At 39.3% G+C, this 15,213-nt stretch overlaps 1 protein-coding gene across 1 annotated transcript in view; it reads right to left on the bottom strand.

The window, feature by feature from the left end:
• The window catches only part of snta1 (syntrophin, alpha 1), a 41,697-nt gene that overhangs the window by 15,047 nt on the left and 11,437 nt on the right, over positions 1 to 15,213 (bottom strand). The window contains exon 2 of the mRNA XM_042510969.1: positions 13,605 to 13,790. Coding sequence (XP_042366903.1) covers positions 13,605 to 13,790 — 186 coding nt within the window. The remainder of the gene's footprint in view (positions 1 to 13,604; positions 13,791 to 15,213) is intronic.

Below are 15,213 nucleotides of genomic sequence, written 5' to 3'. Positions count from 1 at the left end.
TACACAAAACTAATATACGGATTGAAGCAGCTTTGAGAGACATATATAAAGTGCAGAGTGATGCATGGTTTCTGCTCTGACTTTCTGAACCCTTAGGTGGTGTTTACATCGGTTCTGAGGCATGTGTGTTCATGTGCAAATAAAAAAAGGTGTACATCCATGCCTCCTTTCAGAGATCTCTGTGAGAGCATGTACAGTTAATAAATGTCAGGTTTATGTATCCACAGTGTATCACTGATTTATGCACATCTCTCTCTGGCAGTGTCAGTCCGTCGGAGAAGATTTCCCCTCTTCTGAATGATTTAGATAAGTTCATTGTTCCTATAGCCCATCTCATTAAAATCATGGACAAATGCCAACCTTGGGAAGGTGTAAGGTATGGTATGAGAGAGACTGAGAGTTAGTGATAGAGGGCAGAGCAAACCAAATCAGACTTTTAAACTAATTCACATACTGCCAAAGCACAGATTTGATTACTTTGCATAGTGTGTCAGGAGAGTTAATTATCCTAATTCAACAAAGTGAAAGCGAAGAAAACTTGAGCAGGATCTGGTAGAGGACAAGAACAGAGTGAAAGGGAGGTTGAGCGGCAGACATTTCCACTTCACTTTTGTGTCTGGAGATCAGTTTCCTGCATAAAATGCAAAGAAACTCAATTTTCCATTTAAAAGTTCATGTACATTTGCTCTGTGTAAGTCAAAGTGGTAACTTTCTGTGCAAGAAAAATAATGCATAATACATAGACAATATGGTGGGTTATTGCGTGCAAGTGTATAAATGAAATCCTAAGTAGCCATGTAGAAAATCCAGTGGTAAAAGTTAAATAAATTCAGCTTGACTCTTACATCAGCAGTTTTTAGAAATCATTTATTCATCTTTTTTTTTTATATTTGGTGATTTATGGCTGCATACAACATGCCCTCCCATGCCTATTACCCCCATCCACTACATGCACATGCTGCACAATACTGTGAGATGGTTCAGTGGAGACTAAGACACCAATTTATCAGGGGCCCTGGATCAGGACAGCAGGGTTCAGATGGGGCCTGTTAAGTAAACTTGACGCCACAGAGGGAGAGAGGGTCTGAGGGAGAGTTGTGATTTAATAAAGCTGTGTTATTTTGCGGGTTAATCCATTCCCTCACTGAGTCTGAGCACAATGTCATCACAGGCCAGCAGCTCTGAAGGAAAAGGAACCAAGCTTTGTGTCCGGAGGGTTAGAGGTTTCACAGCAGGGACAAACAGAGACATTCAGGACAGAGACACAATAAATACAGTACATCCCACACTGCAGGAGAAGATGAGCAGTGTGGACAAGAATTACTCTCTGATTACATCCCATGAAGATTTTATTTAAATATACACACTATAAATTTAAAATGCTGCTCCTTCTTTGCTGCTTCTGTCAGAAGCTCTTGAGATAATAATGTATAGAGGCAGAAAGATTGCAGCAATGCTAAAAAAGGATTTATATATTTTTTTGCTTTTCATGAAAACAGAATTTATTACCATGCTGACACTATGTCACTTTCACCACAGACAAGCACTAAGACTGAAGCTAAAAGACAGAAAAACTATCCTGGCATGAATCATACAATAATTCAATATGTGCTCCTAGTGCTGTGGATTTTTCCAAATAACTTGCAGCAAGAAAGTTAAGACATTTCCTGAGTGATGGCTACATTTGTGATTGTTTACCTTAAAGAACTGGAACACCAGATGGGTGGGATTTATTTCTCTAAAAGTGCCAATACATCATCAGAAACAACACACATCTTGTGTCCAGGGAAGACCTAGATCTTATGATTTTGTAGGAATCCTAAATAACTGAAGGTTTTTCAACCAGGAAAGGGGCACAATATCAACTTATCTTGGCCATATGGAATTATATATTCTACTGGTGCCCCACCAGTGGAGACACACCAAGTGCGCTGTGTCTTCAAAAAAAAAATTTCACTACTGGAAAGGTCTTTTCATAAAACTGGGCTGTCTATGGAGTAGAAAGATGCTAATACTGTTGAAAAAATATGACCAGAGAAAGCACATAAAAGGGTGTGGCAATTGCTTGTGCTCAACAGACAGAAAACCTGCAACTACCAGAATCAAATAGGCATACATTATCAGAATCTTGGTTTACATTTGATAACTGCCGTAAAACAAAGCAGTTCTGATATCAATGATTTGAATCTAATCCAGCTCTATAATCTTTGTTTCTGTGGTGGTTGGCATACAAAACTGTGGAAGTATAATCTGTGTATCGAGAAAAAGCCCTTGAGACAGCTTAAATCCGCTGAATGATGCAATTAGATCTGGGTGCTGGTAAGATGGAAGGAAATTTACCGTAGTTCATTTATACATTTGAACCACTCTGTAATGGCACAAAGCTTGTTGAAAATCTGCATACTATCCCTGTGTGCTTGTGGGTGGCAAAATGTAAGCAGGAAAAGAACTGGCCAGCTATTTTTCCTTCAGCCTCTGCACACTGGAAAAATGAACAGGTAAATCTGCATTCAATTTCTTTTCAGACAAATTTGTTTCTGTTTACAAATACTTTAATATCTTGACTCATCTCATGCAAAAAGAAAAAACAACAAACGTTTTATACCCAACTGAGACTACCCTATCAGGTAAAGGTTAACGAAAATAAGAAATTGGACAGAATTTCATTTAGTTGCCCATTAAATCAAACTACATTGCTCTGCACTGAACTGCTCTACAAAACAGATATATATCTAGATTATGATACTTCTGAAACTAGGAGAAAAGCCTTTACTGTTTTACTGTTAAATAAGCCACTTCTGAAGAGAAGAGAGCAAAGTTAGCCTTGAGAACAAAGATCCTGTAGGTAGCAGGAAACCGGAGAAATATGGCTGAGGAATTCAGTCAGGCTACGAGGGAAGGTTTATTTTCAAAGTAATAATTATACTGTCACAGGAGCGAGAGCCAGAAAATTTTAATTAGGTGATAAAGTGGAAGCATGTCTTTGGCACAACTGTACAGCTCCAGCGTCAACACTGGTTGAGGTTCATAATTTCATATCTTCACTGACATCCCAAAAGTTTACATTTTGAGCAGCAAATTCAAGTTAGGATTCTGCTTACATATGTCACGTTTACTGTGAGTTTATTAATTGTGCCAAAGCTCATCAGAAAACCAGCCGTGTTTGATTTCACACGGTCCACACTGGAATGTTGCCACATGCAGATGTGAAGTACTTCACAACTAGCAATTAAATTTGACAGGCAGGTCAAATTGAGAAAAAGAGGAGAAATAAAAAAAGGGTACGTCCAGTCTACAAATTTAGATTTGTTTTCCAGTTATGAGAGAGGTAGTTTTATCTGCCAATGATATCACTGCAACATTGTCCAATGGACACCATTTTGTATGTTTTTGAAGACATTTTAGATGACAATGAAAGTCAGCAAAGCAAGGAATGTGACAAAGACAGCAGACTGACAAAAGACCAGTGACTGTACCAATCCAGCATGACAAGCTATCCAGCCGGTGTTTGGGGACAGTATGACAAATGTACTAATCCTGCAGGTCCTCGGAGGAGAAAAAAGACAGGATTCTGCAGGCAACAGCGTACCAAGAAATAACATCAAATCGTTCAGTGTTAAAGGTGCCATTAGACTGTGCGGCAACAATGATCAGATGAGTTTATCGCCTGCATGGATTCCACACATTTCATGTATTTGTGGCGGCCTGTCACAATATCAACATTTGCTGCCACATACTGATTTTCTATTTTTGGGGGCTCATTGCTGGAATTTATACCATTCGATTATTCAGAGCAATAATGGTATATTTCTTAGAACCGCACCCTCATTTTATTACTGTACGGCATTTTCAACATACTTAAGATGAATACAGCCGGGCTCCTACGGAAACCACAAACTTTGATTGATCTGACCACAAACAAAGCAAAAGATCAATTCTCCACCCCACGACTGAAACTCAAAGTGTCGCTGAAAAAAATCATGAAGAATCTTGCCTGCGCTGCATTCATGGGTATGCAAAAAAAGCCAATTTCAGAGAGGGGGCACAGAATGTTGAAAAAAGGAGGTCATCAGCTACACACATAGATTCTAAGATGATGGAAAACACACGCTGGATGAATCTGATAAAGCCTTGGTTGTAACCTGTATCAGAATGGATAACAGTTTGAGGAATGCCAGATAATGGGGATGAATAAGCGGTGAATCGAAGGACTACAATATGAAGAGAAAAAAGCTTGTTTTGCTGGCTATTCTCAGAAAGGGGGTATGAACTCCTGCAGAACTGAAGGACGCAAAGCAGTAAAAAGAGCTACTGGAAAAAAAAACACTCCAAACCACAGGGAGATGCTACTTCCACCCACCAGATGAATAGATTAGCTGCTACACAGAAACACCAACTCTCACATGTATGACTGGGCTGTGGCAGCTTGGCCCAAAGACACCACCTGAGAATTTGCAACCGGAAACTGTGAATTAAGAAAATCTCACTTGCCTCCCTGGCTACCTGGATGGCATGGTCCAATAAAGTGATGGGCCTCCATTTGAATCAGCAGTACAGGTAGAAAGTAATATGCAAATTGATATGCAAGTGCATGTGCTTGCATACACAAGCACAGTCTATTTACAGAATAAATGTGTGAACAGCCAGAGTCTTATGCTGCTTCAGTAACAGAACCTGAACTTGTTCAGAATGAATTTTAGACAAAGAATGAACAGTACAGACGGTCTTAGCCAGCAGCACTCTGTGTCCCTATGAGGAGCTTTAAACTTTACTCCCCAAAGTCATTATATTCCATAAATCACTTACTTAACCAGACTTGAATCAGTGCAGGAAGATAGGACTGGAGTATATATCTCTGCTGGCCTTGCTTAAAAAGACTATATGTTATGTATCTTCTTTTAGGGGGCTATATTCACACATGTCCTTGAAGAGCTTGATTTGTAGATATGATATAAGGTTTTCAGCCCTCAAAGCAAAATGTAGCTGGTCTGCACTCTTCAGTCCTCTAAAGGGCTGAATATCCCTTCCTCATATTAATAACCCAGACATTATTAATGTAACATGATGAACATGATCTTAAAGGAACTATCTACGGTACCAAAACTACCAAGTGGGTTACACATGCTGCTTAACAGGGGCAAAGTGCTGCAGATCACACAACTTGTATGTATGCATGCATGCAATACAAATGAAGTAAGTAAAAGTATCTGATGCAGAGAGAAAAATGAGTTGTGCGCATGTGTGTGTCAGACATAGAGAGATTAGGTTTGGGGTTAGATCTTGTCAAGAACGCTGACAAAGCATCCTTCAGCTAAGACTCATCACTGACACAAATGAACCTCTTCAAATCTAATCTGCCCTCAGGCACTCCTGAAACACAGTCCCACTTGTGCATATTGAATTTTCACATTCTGACCATTTTAAAGCTGAAAAATGCACTTCTAAAGAAACGATGCAGTCAGTGTAGTCGCATTTCTTAAATAGATTTAAAAGTGAAACTAGTGTGCCCGCTGGGACTTCATATTAAAAGCTAAAATGTAGCCTGCACGAATCTGCATGATCTAAAATGTGTGGCAACACTTGGCTCTAATTCATCAGAGGTTGTCTTTTATTTCCTTTTCAGGAGAGATCTGCAAGCTGGGAACTGAATTCTATGCATCTGTGTTTCAACGCAAGTTGTTTTTTTGAGGATTAGAAGAAAACCAGACAAGCCATTTTGAGTGGCATATATAGCGCGGAGAACAGGTGTTTCAAATCACTGAGTAATCAACATGAACACAGAAGCAGATCACATAGAGAGCTAAATTCATTGCCAAGGAAAGCATTCAGTGTTCATATGTCCACAAGCAGCAAATCAACAAAGTAGAAAGTCACAGATTAAACACCAAAATAGAAAGCCAAGTGGATGCAAACAATCAAGTTAAATAATTTGATCTGGGGGCTTGCCTTTGTTCAGTTGCCCTTCTATATACTCTAGATATATATTCATGTCGATCGCCATGTGAGCTCCTTGATTTGAATCACCTGCTGAATGTCACACAGGTGCTCTGAGTCCTCCTGACGCAGGCAAAATATGAGAAAACATTTGATTTATAGAATAAAAAATATAAAATTAAAAAATAATATTTAAAAATAATTTATTGGGGTTGTGAGTGTTCTGCTCTCTTGAACAAAAAGATGAGCCCCACACTAAGAAATTTGTCGAACTTGATCTAATCTATCTTCAAACACAGCTTGAAACAAAGACATTCAACTTCATCAGGCAAAAGTCTTTATTTCCACACTTAAATTAAGTGAGATTAAATTTGTAAGCACATTAAATGTTTTGCTTCACTGTGGTTTTACTTGCAATGAACCAAAACATGGAAATTATATCCTTGATAAATTGTATGTTTAATGCCGCTGACTTAATAAATCCACTCTCTAGCCACAGTAAACACAAATTTTAAAGGTTGGACTTTTGTTTACTCTAATGAATATTTTCACATACCTGTATTAAACATTATTTTAAAACTCTGTTTTTGTTTTTGGCTTTAAACGTTACATACTTTTTCCAAATGTGGTGGACTTTGTGCAGTATTGATCAATAGTTTTTGCTTACACACTGGCCAACAGCCCAGTGGGGGTAACAGAAATCAGAAGACTTGACACAGCCAACAAGACATTTCCAGCTTAAAGAAGTTCAAGACAAGGGAAAGAGTGCAACCGTAGAGCTTCCATAACTAAGCCAACTTAATCCATGTGTGTGTGTGCACTGAGCCTGAACACAAGTACCTTAAGAAAAGAACAGGGTAGAAAGGACCAGCAGGGTCCAGAAATGTCTTGGCAGGGGAAATTCTCTCCCTCTGATTCTTTCCCGCTTTCTTGTGCACACACATATATGCACAGACAAGCAAAAAAATATGTCCCCCTGGAAATCCGAATTAATTCTCCTGAAATTCAGGATAATACTAACCTAATATCCTCAACAAGTACAAAAATGTAGGTAACCACATGAAAGACAACTAGAACAACTAGAAAAATGCGCTTAGTAGAGTGCAGATCTACGCCAGGTGGCCACCCAAACTGATCATCTGTAGGCCACAGCACAAGATAGTCGGAAATAACAATAAACATTAGTCATTTAACACGGGTGCTTTGACCTCTGACCTCAAGATATCTGAAAGAAAATGGGTTCTGTGGTTACCCATGAGTCCCTCTTTAACAGACACGCTCACTTTCTGCTAGTCCCATGCAGTTGTTTGCTGTCATTTTATTCCTAATCAAGACAGTCTGGTAAGAATTGCTTCACATTGTCAATATGGACTTCAAAACTGTTTTGGAATGCAAAATAATGGAAGTGAAATCATGTAACTGAAAACATTCGATTCACCACAATTAACTTCATAAATTATGGGATTAATCGCATTAACAAAAAAAATTAAAAATTGTTTGACAGTCCTATTTTGAACTTACAAAGGCCTTACGCCATTAAACTAGAAGGTCAGGTAGGCTAGCAGTAACCCACACTGGTATAAAAATGAGGTAGTTGTACAACAGCTCTGCACAACCAGCCATCCAGACTGTGGGTCTCACAGCAAGCCTCACCATCTCAGTCGGTCGACCGTTGCATTCTTTCTCTACGCTACAAAACATGGTGTACCAGCACTGACTCCTAGGATATATGAACAGCATTTACTCTCTCTCTCTCACCCACCCACACACACACACACACACACACACACACACACACACACACTGACACATACCTTCTCCATATGCACACAAATTCAATCTGCCCCCCACGTTCACACTTGCGTCAGTGTCCTGACCTGCCCTTTGTAGCCTGTTTATCCTTCCTCTTGGGTTTTCGCTATGTGTGTAAGGATGTATAGTATGTGGTTGTATACTTTGAGCGTGTACTTTTCTGTTAGGCTTTGGTTGCCTGTGGAACAGCTTTACCATTGAACTGTCCTTACCCCTTTCTTTCACACACACACACACACACACACACACACACACACACACACACACGCACACTTACACACACTTACACACTTTCCTTGTTCCATGGTTTCTTCATACAGTACTGGAACATGTTTCGCCTTGGCTGGCAGGCTGGTGGCAGTGATGGATGCATTTTCAGTGAGAGTAGAATCCAAATTAAAGTAGGGTAGAGACACAGTGGGGCGGTTCAGAGATCAGAGCTACATATTGTTTCTCACCCAGTCCCCTCCTCGTAGAACTGCTTCATATATGTCTGCAGTATTTTTTATTTTTGTCCCAGTTTCTTATGTATTTCACATTGGTTCATTTCTGCCCCATGAAGCCATGTTTAATTTTTTCTTGACGTTCTCACTCTTTTTACAGAATTGATATGTAAATCTCCCAATTTATTGTTCTAGCAACCCCGAATGAATCCATGACTCTAATATAATGTCACGTTCAAGTGTGATAATGAAGTGTGACTGGGAAAATGTCGGTGTGACCTACCACATATACACACAGGGATACACACACACACACACAGATGAAGATGTAGCAGACTGTTCTCTCTCTCACACACACATGCAGGAATGGACACAGCACATATACGCCTATACATAAACACACACAGTCAGGCTGTAAATGTCACTGAGGGGAAATTAAGGCAGCTGTGGTTATATGGTTTCATCTAGTCTGTTATATTTATCTGACCCTCTAAGGTGTTTACAGTTCGTGCCTCGCAGACACACATTGATTATTCCATCAACATTTTGATATCAGGCTTGACAGGAACACAGGGAAAGCAGAGCAGAGGGCATTGCATCTGAAACAAATAGAAAGGCTGTTTTTCCCCTTTCAAACAGACAGATTGACTGTACACAAATTTTTATTTGTAACAAGGAAGGGGGTGGATGGTTTTTGCACATCTTCATACTCACACCTGGGAGCTGCCCGGAGCTGCCCCTTTCTTGTGCTGTTGGCTGCTAAGCAACTGTGTGGTACATTAAATCATATTATTTATCAAAAATCTATAAAGTCAGCAATGGTTAAACTATTTCCAGTGTGCCTCTCGTCGTTATGTTACTGACCTATCAAGGTCAGCAAAAATGATTAAAGAAGAAGAGGTCATGTCTATATATTGTACACTATTGTTGTTGTGTTTACATGTGTGTTTGTCTACATAAAAGTGTCATGAATTTTTTGCCAACATGATGCCACAAGAGCAAGGTTTTTCCTACACAGCTGCCTAAACTGAATGAATAGAACAAACATATGCTAAGACACATTTTCAAGTTGTTTCTGGTTAACTTAAAACTTCATCGCTGGGCTGTCCCTGTAACTCACCCGGTAGATCGTTTGCCCCCATATAAGCTGAGTCCTTAGCGGGCTGGGTTTGAGCGTGACCCTTTGCTACATGTCATCTCCTCTATGTTTACCCCTCTTTCATGTCTACCCCTCAGGGTTCCTACAGCTTAAGGCAAGTTCAATTTAAGACTTTTTTTATGCTAAACGAAATGATATTTAAGACTGATTTTACAATTACCAAAATAGAAGAAAACCCTTACCCAAACCCGGACTTTCAGCCGGGAGCCAGCTGTTTGCTTCCTGTGTAGATGTTAAGCCAAACCATCATGTTTTTTTTCTTAACCACATGCTTTTGTTGCACAAGGAAATAAAGGCAAAAAAGAAGCATTTTACCTATGTTATGATTGTATTTTAAAGAAGACTAAATGCATGTAATGAGCAGAAACTGTAAAAAAAAATAAATTAGTTTTATTAATTACTTTTTTACCTATGTAAAAACCTACCTACTGTATTCTGAAATAGACTGTATACATGTCATTTTCTATTGTCATTTTCATTGCTCGTTTCCTGTCAAAATTGAAGCGTTTTTTGAAAAAAAAAAAACATGCTGCATGTAACAAGCGTTATTTGAGCTACCTTCCTGGAACGTCAACAAAAGATACAGAAGGGTACCTAGCGTGTCATATTAAGACATGAAGGTCCACTGACAAAGCAGTGGTATTTGACAAGTTGGGATAAGAACATTTAGTCTGAGATTTGATCCTCAGCGGTGAGGACACAAGAAAGGGATTTAAAAAACAATCTTTCCTCTTGCCAGCTGATTGCATCACAGGAATTCTGCATCTCCCACCAAATTGACTGCAAGTCACTGGGCTGAACTGGAGATAGCTACAAATGCATGCAGTGTCTAAAGGCTAAGTTTGAGTGATGTTTTATACAGGAAGTTACCATTCAAAAAGAATATGTTTCCATCAGGAACCATTAAAGTGGACACTTTGTTCTTTTGCTTTCATTATTCTTTATTGATCTGTATATTCTCTGTGTGACTAAGTCTGTGTTACGAGAGAGAGAGTTCACCCATGGAGTCAAAACAGAGGCTAACAGTTAATGTTCGGTGATGTGAGTCGAGATGACTCTTAATGTATACATATACTTCCAAATGAAAACCTAGTATGTCCAAAAAGTTTGTCAAAATTGTGAGAAACAAACCTTAAGACATATGTATTTTCAAAATAAAAAAATGGCTTTAAACTGGTTCAATGAACTGAAATAAAAATAACACATGAAACTTTGCGCATGAGAAGATACATTTAAAAGAGCAACACTTAAAGCAGAGTTGCCAGTTTTCCATGTGACAGCATTTCTGTGGGTTAGCTTGCACAGTGGGCTAGTGTCAGTAACTTCAGTCAGCGGAGCAGATACAGCTCGAGCTACAGCCAGGGGAAATCATTGCAAATCCCCCTGCCTTACTTGTCCACAGTCAGGCAGAAAAGTGTTGATATCAGACGGCTCAACCAGCGCTGCTCTGTGATCCGTCATGTCAGGAATCATTTCATGGGTTTCCCTTCCCCCTGAGGACCTGATAGAGGAGTGAGGAGACGAAAGAGGCTTGGAGGCTCACTGAGGGGAGAGGGTTGATTGTGTGTGTGTGTGTGTGTGTTTGTGAGTATCTTTTTGATGTCCTGCGATTCCTTTGCTTGTGTCTGCCTGTCTGACCCGCAGATTGCAGGCCTGCAGGACGCATATCTGAAGTGAAAAGCTTTGGAGTATTTTTAGGGAATAGAGGAAATAAAGAATGAAAGTTTTTGGTCAACACTTGAGGGCTGTGAGCTTTCCAGCTGCAGTCTTTAAGATTCAGATTTTCTTCCAAGACTATTTGTGCATCATGAAAACACTTGTGAATACATATGACATGCAGTTCAAGTCCAATATTTATTTTGGTTTTGGCATTTTATCAAGATAGTCAGAAACACACAGTCAGAAACTAACTCATTCTTGGCACCACTACAGTGTTAAAGGTCAGGGTTACGGTCTTTCTTACTTGTGCACGGCAACAAACAAGCCACCACCGCTGTGCTCAAGGCACTTTCCTTCGCTTTGTGAAACTCATAACGCAGACGGCCTCAACTGAGATCAAGGAGAAACTGCCTCCATCACATTAAAATATCCAGAGTATGTGAACAGTTAAACTTGAATTTGTCAGATAAGTACTCTCATAACATTTAAGGGAGTTCCATTAGAAGCCTGATTGGCATTCTGTGCTTGTGGCAGGATTTTTCTTTTTTGACTCTTTTGGAAGTCAAGAAGAAGAAGAAGAAATATTTGATCAACCATCTTAAACTGATTTCTGCTCACTAAGATTAATGCAATTTTGATTGTTGCAGCAGCACATGCGAGGGATTATTTTTCAGAGCTAAAATCAAGGCGAAGAATGTCTTGAAGGGCAATATGTATTTCTTTCAGTCAGTGTGTATTGACTAAAAGGTCATTAAAATTGTATCACATCAAAACATTATAAAATGAGCAAATTGCTTCTTAGAAAAGGTTCAAGGGTTTCCAGCTGCATAGATGTGGCACAGATTGAAATTAGGCCTGTCATGATCACTTATTTTGTTGGGCGATATATCGTCCCAGAAATAATTGTGATAAACAATATTATTGTCAGTTTTGACCTTTTTTTAACTGCCACTGGCATATTGATAATATAAAAGCATAATAATGCAAGTGCACTCTTTCAAAGAACAGTAAACTATTTAAAGATGATTTTTTTGTTGTTATTGTTTTTTTTCATTTATGAGATAGTACAGAGATCTGGGATCCAGTGGAAACTTAAAAAGTCTTAAAAGGCATTAAATTTGTTAATCTAAGGCCTTAATTGGTATTAAAATGTCCTGAACAATCTTACAAATGTCTTTAAAAAAGCCAAAACACAAAAATTAGCGTTTTAGGATTCCTTTTTTTTCTGATGTTGCATTGTAAAATATATTTTTTCCAAACAATTTACTAAATTCCTCTCACATTAATGGCACACAGATAAGAATTTATTCCTGGTGGGATGCTCAGAGAAGAGGTTTCACAGTCTGCCAGCTGGTTGTCACTGTAGTTTGGACAACATGGGAAAGTGCAAGTTAAATCAGAATTGGCTATTGACTGAAACCGGAACGAGGCTATACAGTACATACCACTCAGCACTTTATGCAAAAGAGTTTCAAAGGCTGCATGATGGGAATCAAGGCAGTGGAATCCCACATGAAGTTAAAAAAAATAAAATAATAAAAAAAAACAAAAACCCCAAACCCCTCCAGTGCTTCTCTACCCTTGTCTGCACAACACCCCTATCCCCATCTTGATACCAGCACCAAACTGCTGCTGTCCAGTGCATATCACATGGCCATGACAGTGCCTCTTCGGGTCGGTGTCTTACGCCGACATTGCTGACAAAATAACAGTATTTGATGAATTGGGAGTGAGAATGGGCTGTCTTAGATTAGCCATGTTGTTTCACACCTGACGGTGGACTGATGCTTTTAGGCAAATGTGCATGAACACATCCAGCAAATGACTAAACTTAACTCATTCACATGAGCTCTGGCAGCTCATGTGAATGAGTTAAGAGCAAGAGGTAAGAAAAGCACTTAAAAATACCTGCTGACTCCACTGCAAACCTTCCTATACACAGAAGGTCTCACCTTATAAGTTCTCCACAATTCTCCGTTCTGACATGAACAGCAACAAAGTACTTTCTATCGGTATCAACGGTGTTTGATGGTCGGAAAGACTGCTCATTAGCATGCTGAGATGCTCAGAGGTGTGAGCCACAACAATGTACGCAAATTTTAAAGCCTTTGGTTTCCTTGTGCTGTTTCAGTTCAACTCATTATTTTGATGCTTCCAAGGAAGTCTGATCAAAGTTCTGATTTAACACATCGTCTCTCTCAGCTCAGCATATATGGCCCTTAAGGGAAAATTCAACCAAAGTGCTGGAGAATGTAGCAAAAACATATCAAGGTATCAAAAGTTTCCATCTTTTCCATCTATGTATCTATTTGGAGCTGTTGAGTGTATACAGGGAGGTGCTCCTTTTTCATGAGCGATAAGATTTTGTTCTCTCCCACTCTGAGGATTATATTGTTAAAGAAATATCAAGCACCTCTTTGTAATGCAACAGAGACAAATGTGACATATTTTGCAAGTGTGTCTCGTATTTAACTTCTAGTTTTCTGTCACTCTGTGGAACGCTTTAACAGCAAAGCAGAGACAAAACGGAAAGAAGAAAATGACAGACTGCGTCAATTTTGAGGTTTGATTTTTTTTCTGAATGAAAAATCTCTTACCTTCAAGGATGACTTCTTTGCCAGTTTTCTTCAGCGCTTGAACAGCCTCATCGTGTGTGGCCTCCCGTAAGTCAAAACCATTGACAGACAATATGGCATCACCAACATAAAGTGCCTCAGTCTGATCAGCAGCCAGCCCCTTAAAAATCTTGGAGATGAGAATTGGCATCTTGTTCTCCTTCCCACCTGCATGACAAAAATGGAAAAAAAATGCTGTTTAATATTGTAATTTTTTTCCAGGACCCTGCTGCTTTACATACAGTAATTGCACATCACATATAGTCACATCCATTCACAGTTGCACAGTGCAGCCATAACCCTCAGCTTGTGGCCCATGATCAGCTTTATCAGAGCAGCTGGGAATTAAGTTATTTTCGACTTACACAATCCATGCAAAGTGCAAGTGCTTATACTAAAAGCTCCAATACACTGACAAAATCTAAAATGGCATGTTTGTTAAAGGCTGTGGAGTATGGTGCTGGCAGCAAATGCCGACTTCAGACTAAAAGGTAGAGTTTACAAGTCACAGTGAAGGAAAGATGCCAGGAATAAAAACTGGCAGTGAAACCCAAGACAAAGATAACAACTTAGTTTAATACTAAGATGCAGTGCATCACCAGTATGTTGTCCAGTAACTGCATGTCATACTCCACACCTATATTGAATTCAACCACTGCAATCCATATTTGAGCATTTAATTTGACTTCAGTTAGTCACAAATTCGATGACCTTCAACTGTGACAAAATCAAAACAGACTTGCAACCCCATTTGGACATCACTGACCCCTGACTTAACTTGAAATTAAGCCTTTTGACTTAAAAATACTTGATACATTCCTCCTATCCCCCAAATTAAAAAGTATGATATTCAAAGTGTGCCACAAAGCAATTAATTTCCTGAATCAACTCTTCATTCCTAGCAAGTTAACACTTAATTCCCTCATTTTTTATCAGTCTGACAGCATCCAATCAAGTTATAGGAGGGAATTATAAAGAACCAACGCTAGGTTACTGAAAGCCAGTAAGAAAAATTATAGCAAAGACAATTTCATTACAACTATGCAGTATGCAAAAATGTATAAGAACCATACAGGATACAGGCAGAGATGCAACAGCTTCTAACAAACTTGTTTTAGCAAATAAATGCAATTTTTTTTAAAGAAATTCAAGATTTTGGTAAATTCAGTATATTGTTACTCTGGTGAAGAGCACATTATGACTTGTTCTGAACTCAAAACTCAAAGTTTTAGACTTGACTTAGGACTTGTCAGTCTTGACTTGGGACTTGACTCAGGGCTTACCGGTCTTGACTTGGGACTTGAATACAAAGACTTGGGACCAACTTGTGCCTTGCAAAACAATAACATGGTAGTACCTCTGGCTAAACTACACAGAGCATATGAGGACACAGACAGCAGCAATAACCCTCCTGTACTAAAGTCCACAATTTCCCATCTCTCTCCCTCTCTCCCCTCTCTCCCTCCCTCCCTCTCTCTCTCTCCCTCCCCCCCCCTCTCTTGCTCTCTCTCTCTCTCTCTCTCTCATTAAATGAAGGTCAACTAGTAAGCTGATGGATCTGCCTCTTGCTGTTGGCTCCCACTCTTCATGA

This window comes from Plectropomus leopardus, chromosome 2 (genome assembly GCF_008729295.1).
Source record: "Plectropomus leopardus isolate mb chromosome 2, YSFRI_Pleo_2.0, whole genome shotgun sequence".
NCBI lineage: Eukaryota > Metazoa > Chordata > Actinopteri > Perciformes > Serranidae > Plectropomus > Plectropomus leopardus.
This window is presented reverse-complemented; position numbering and strand designations above follow the sequence as displayed.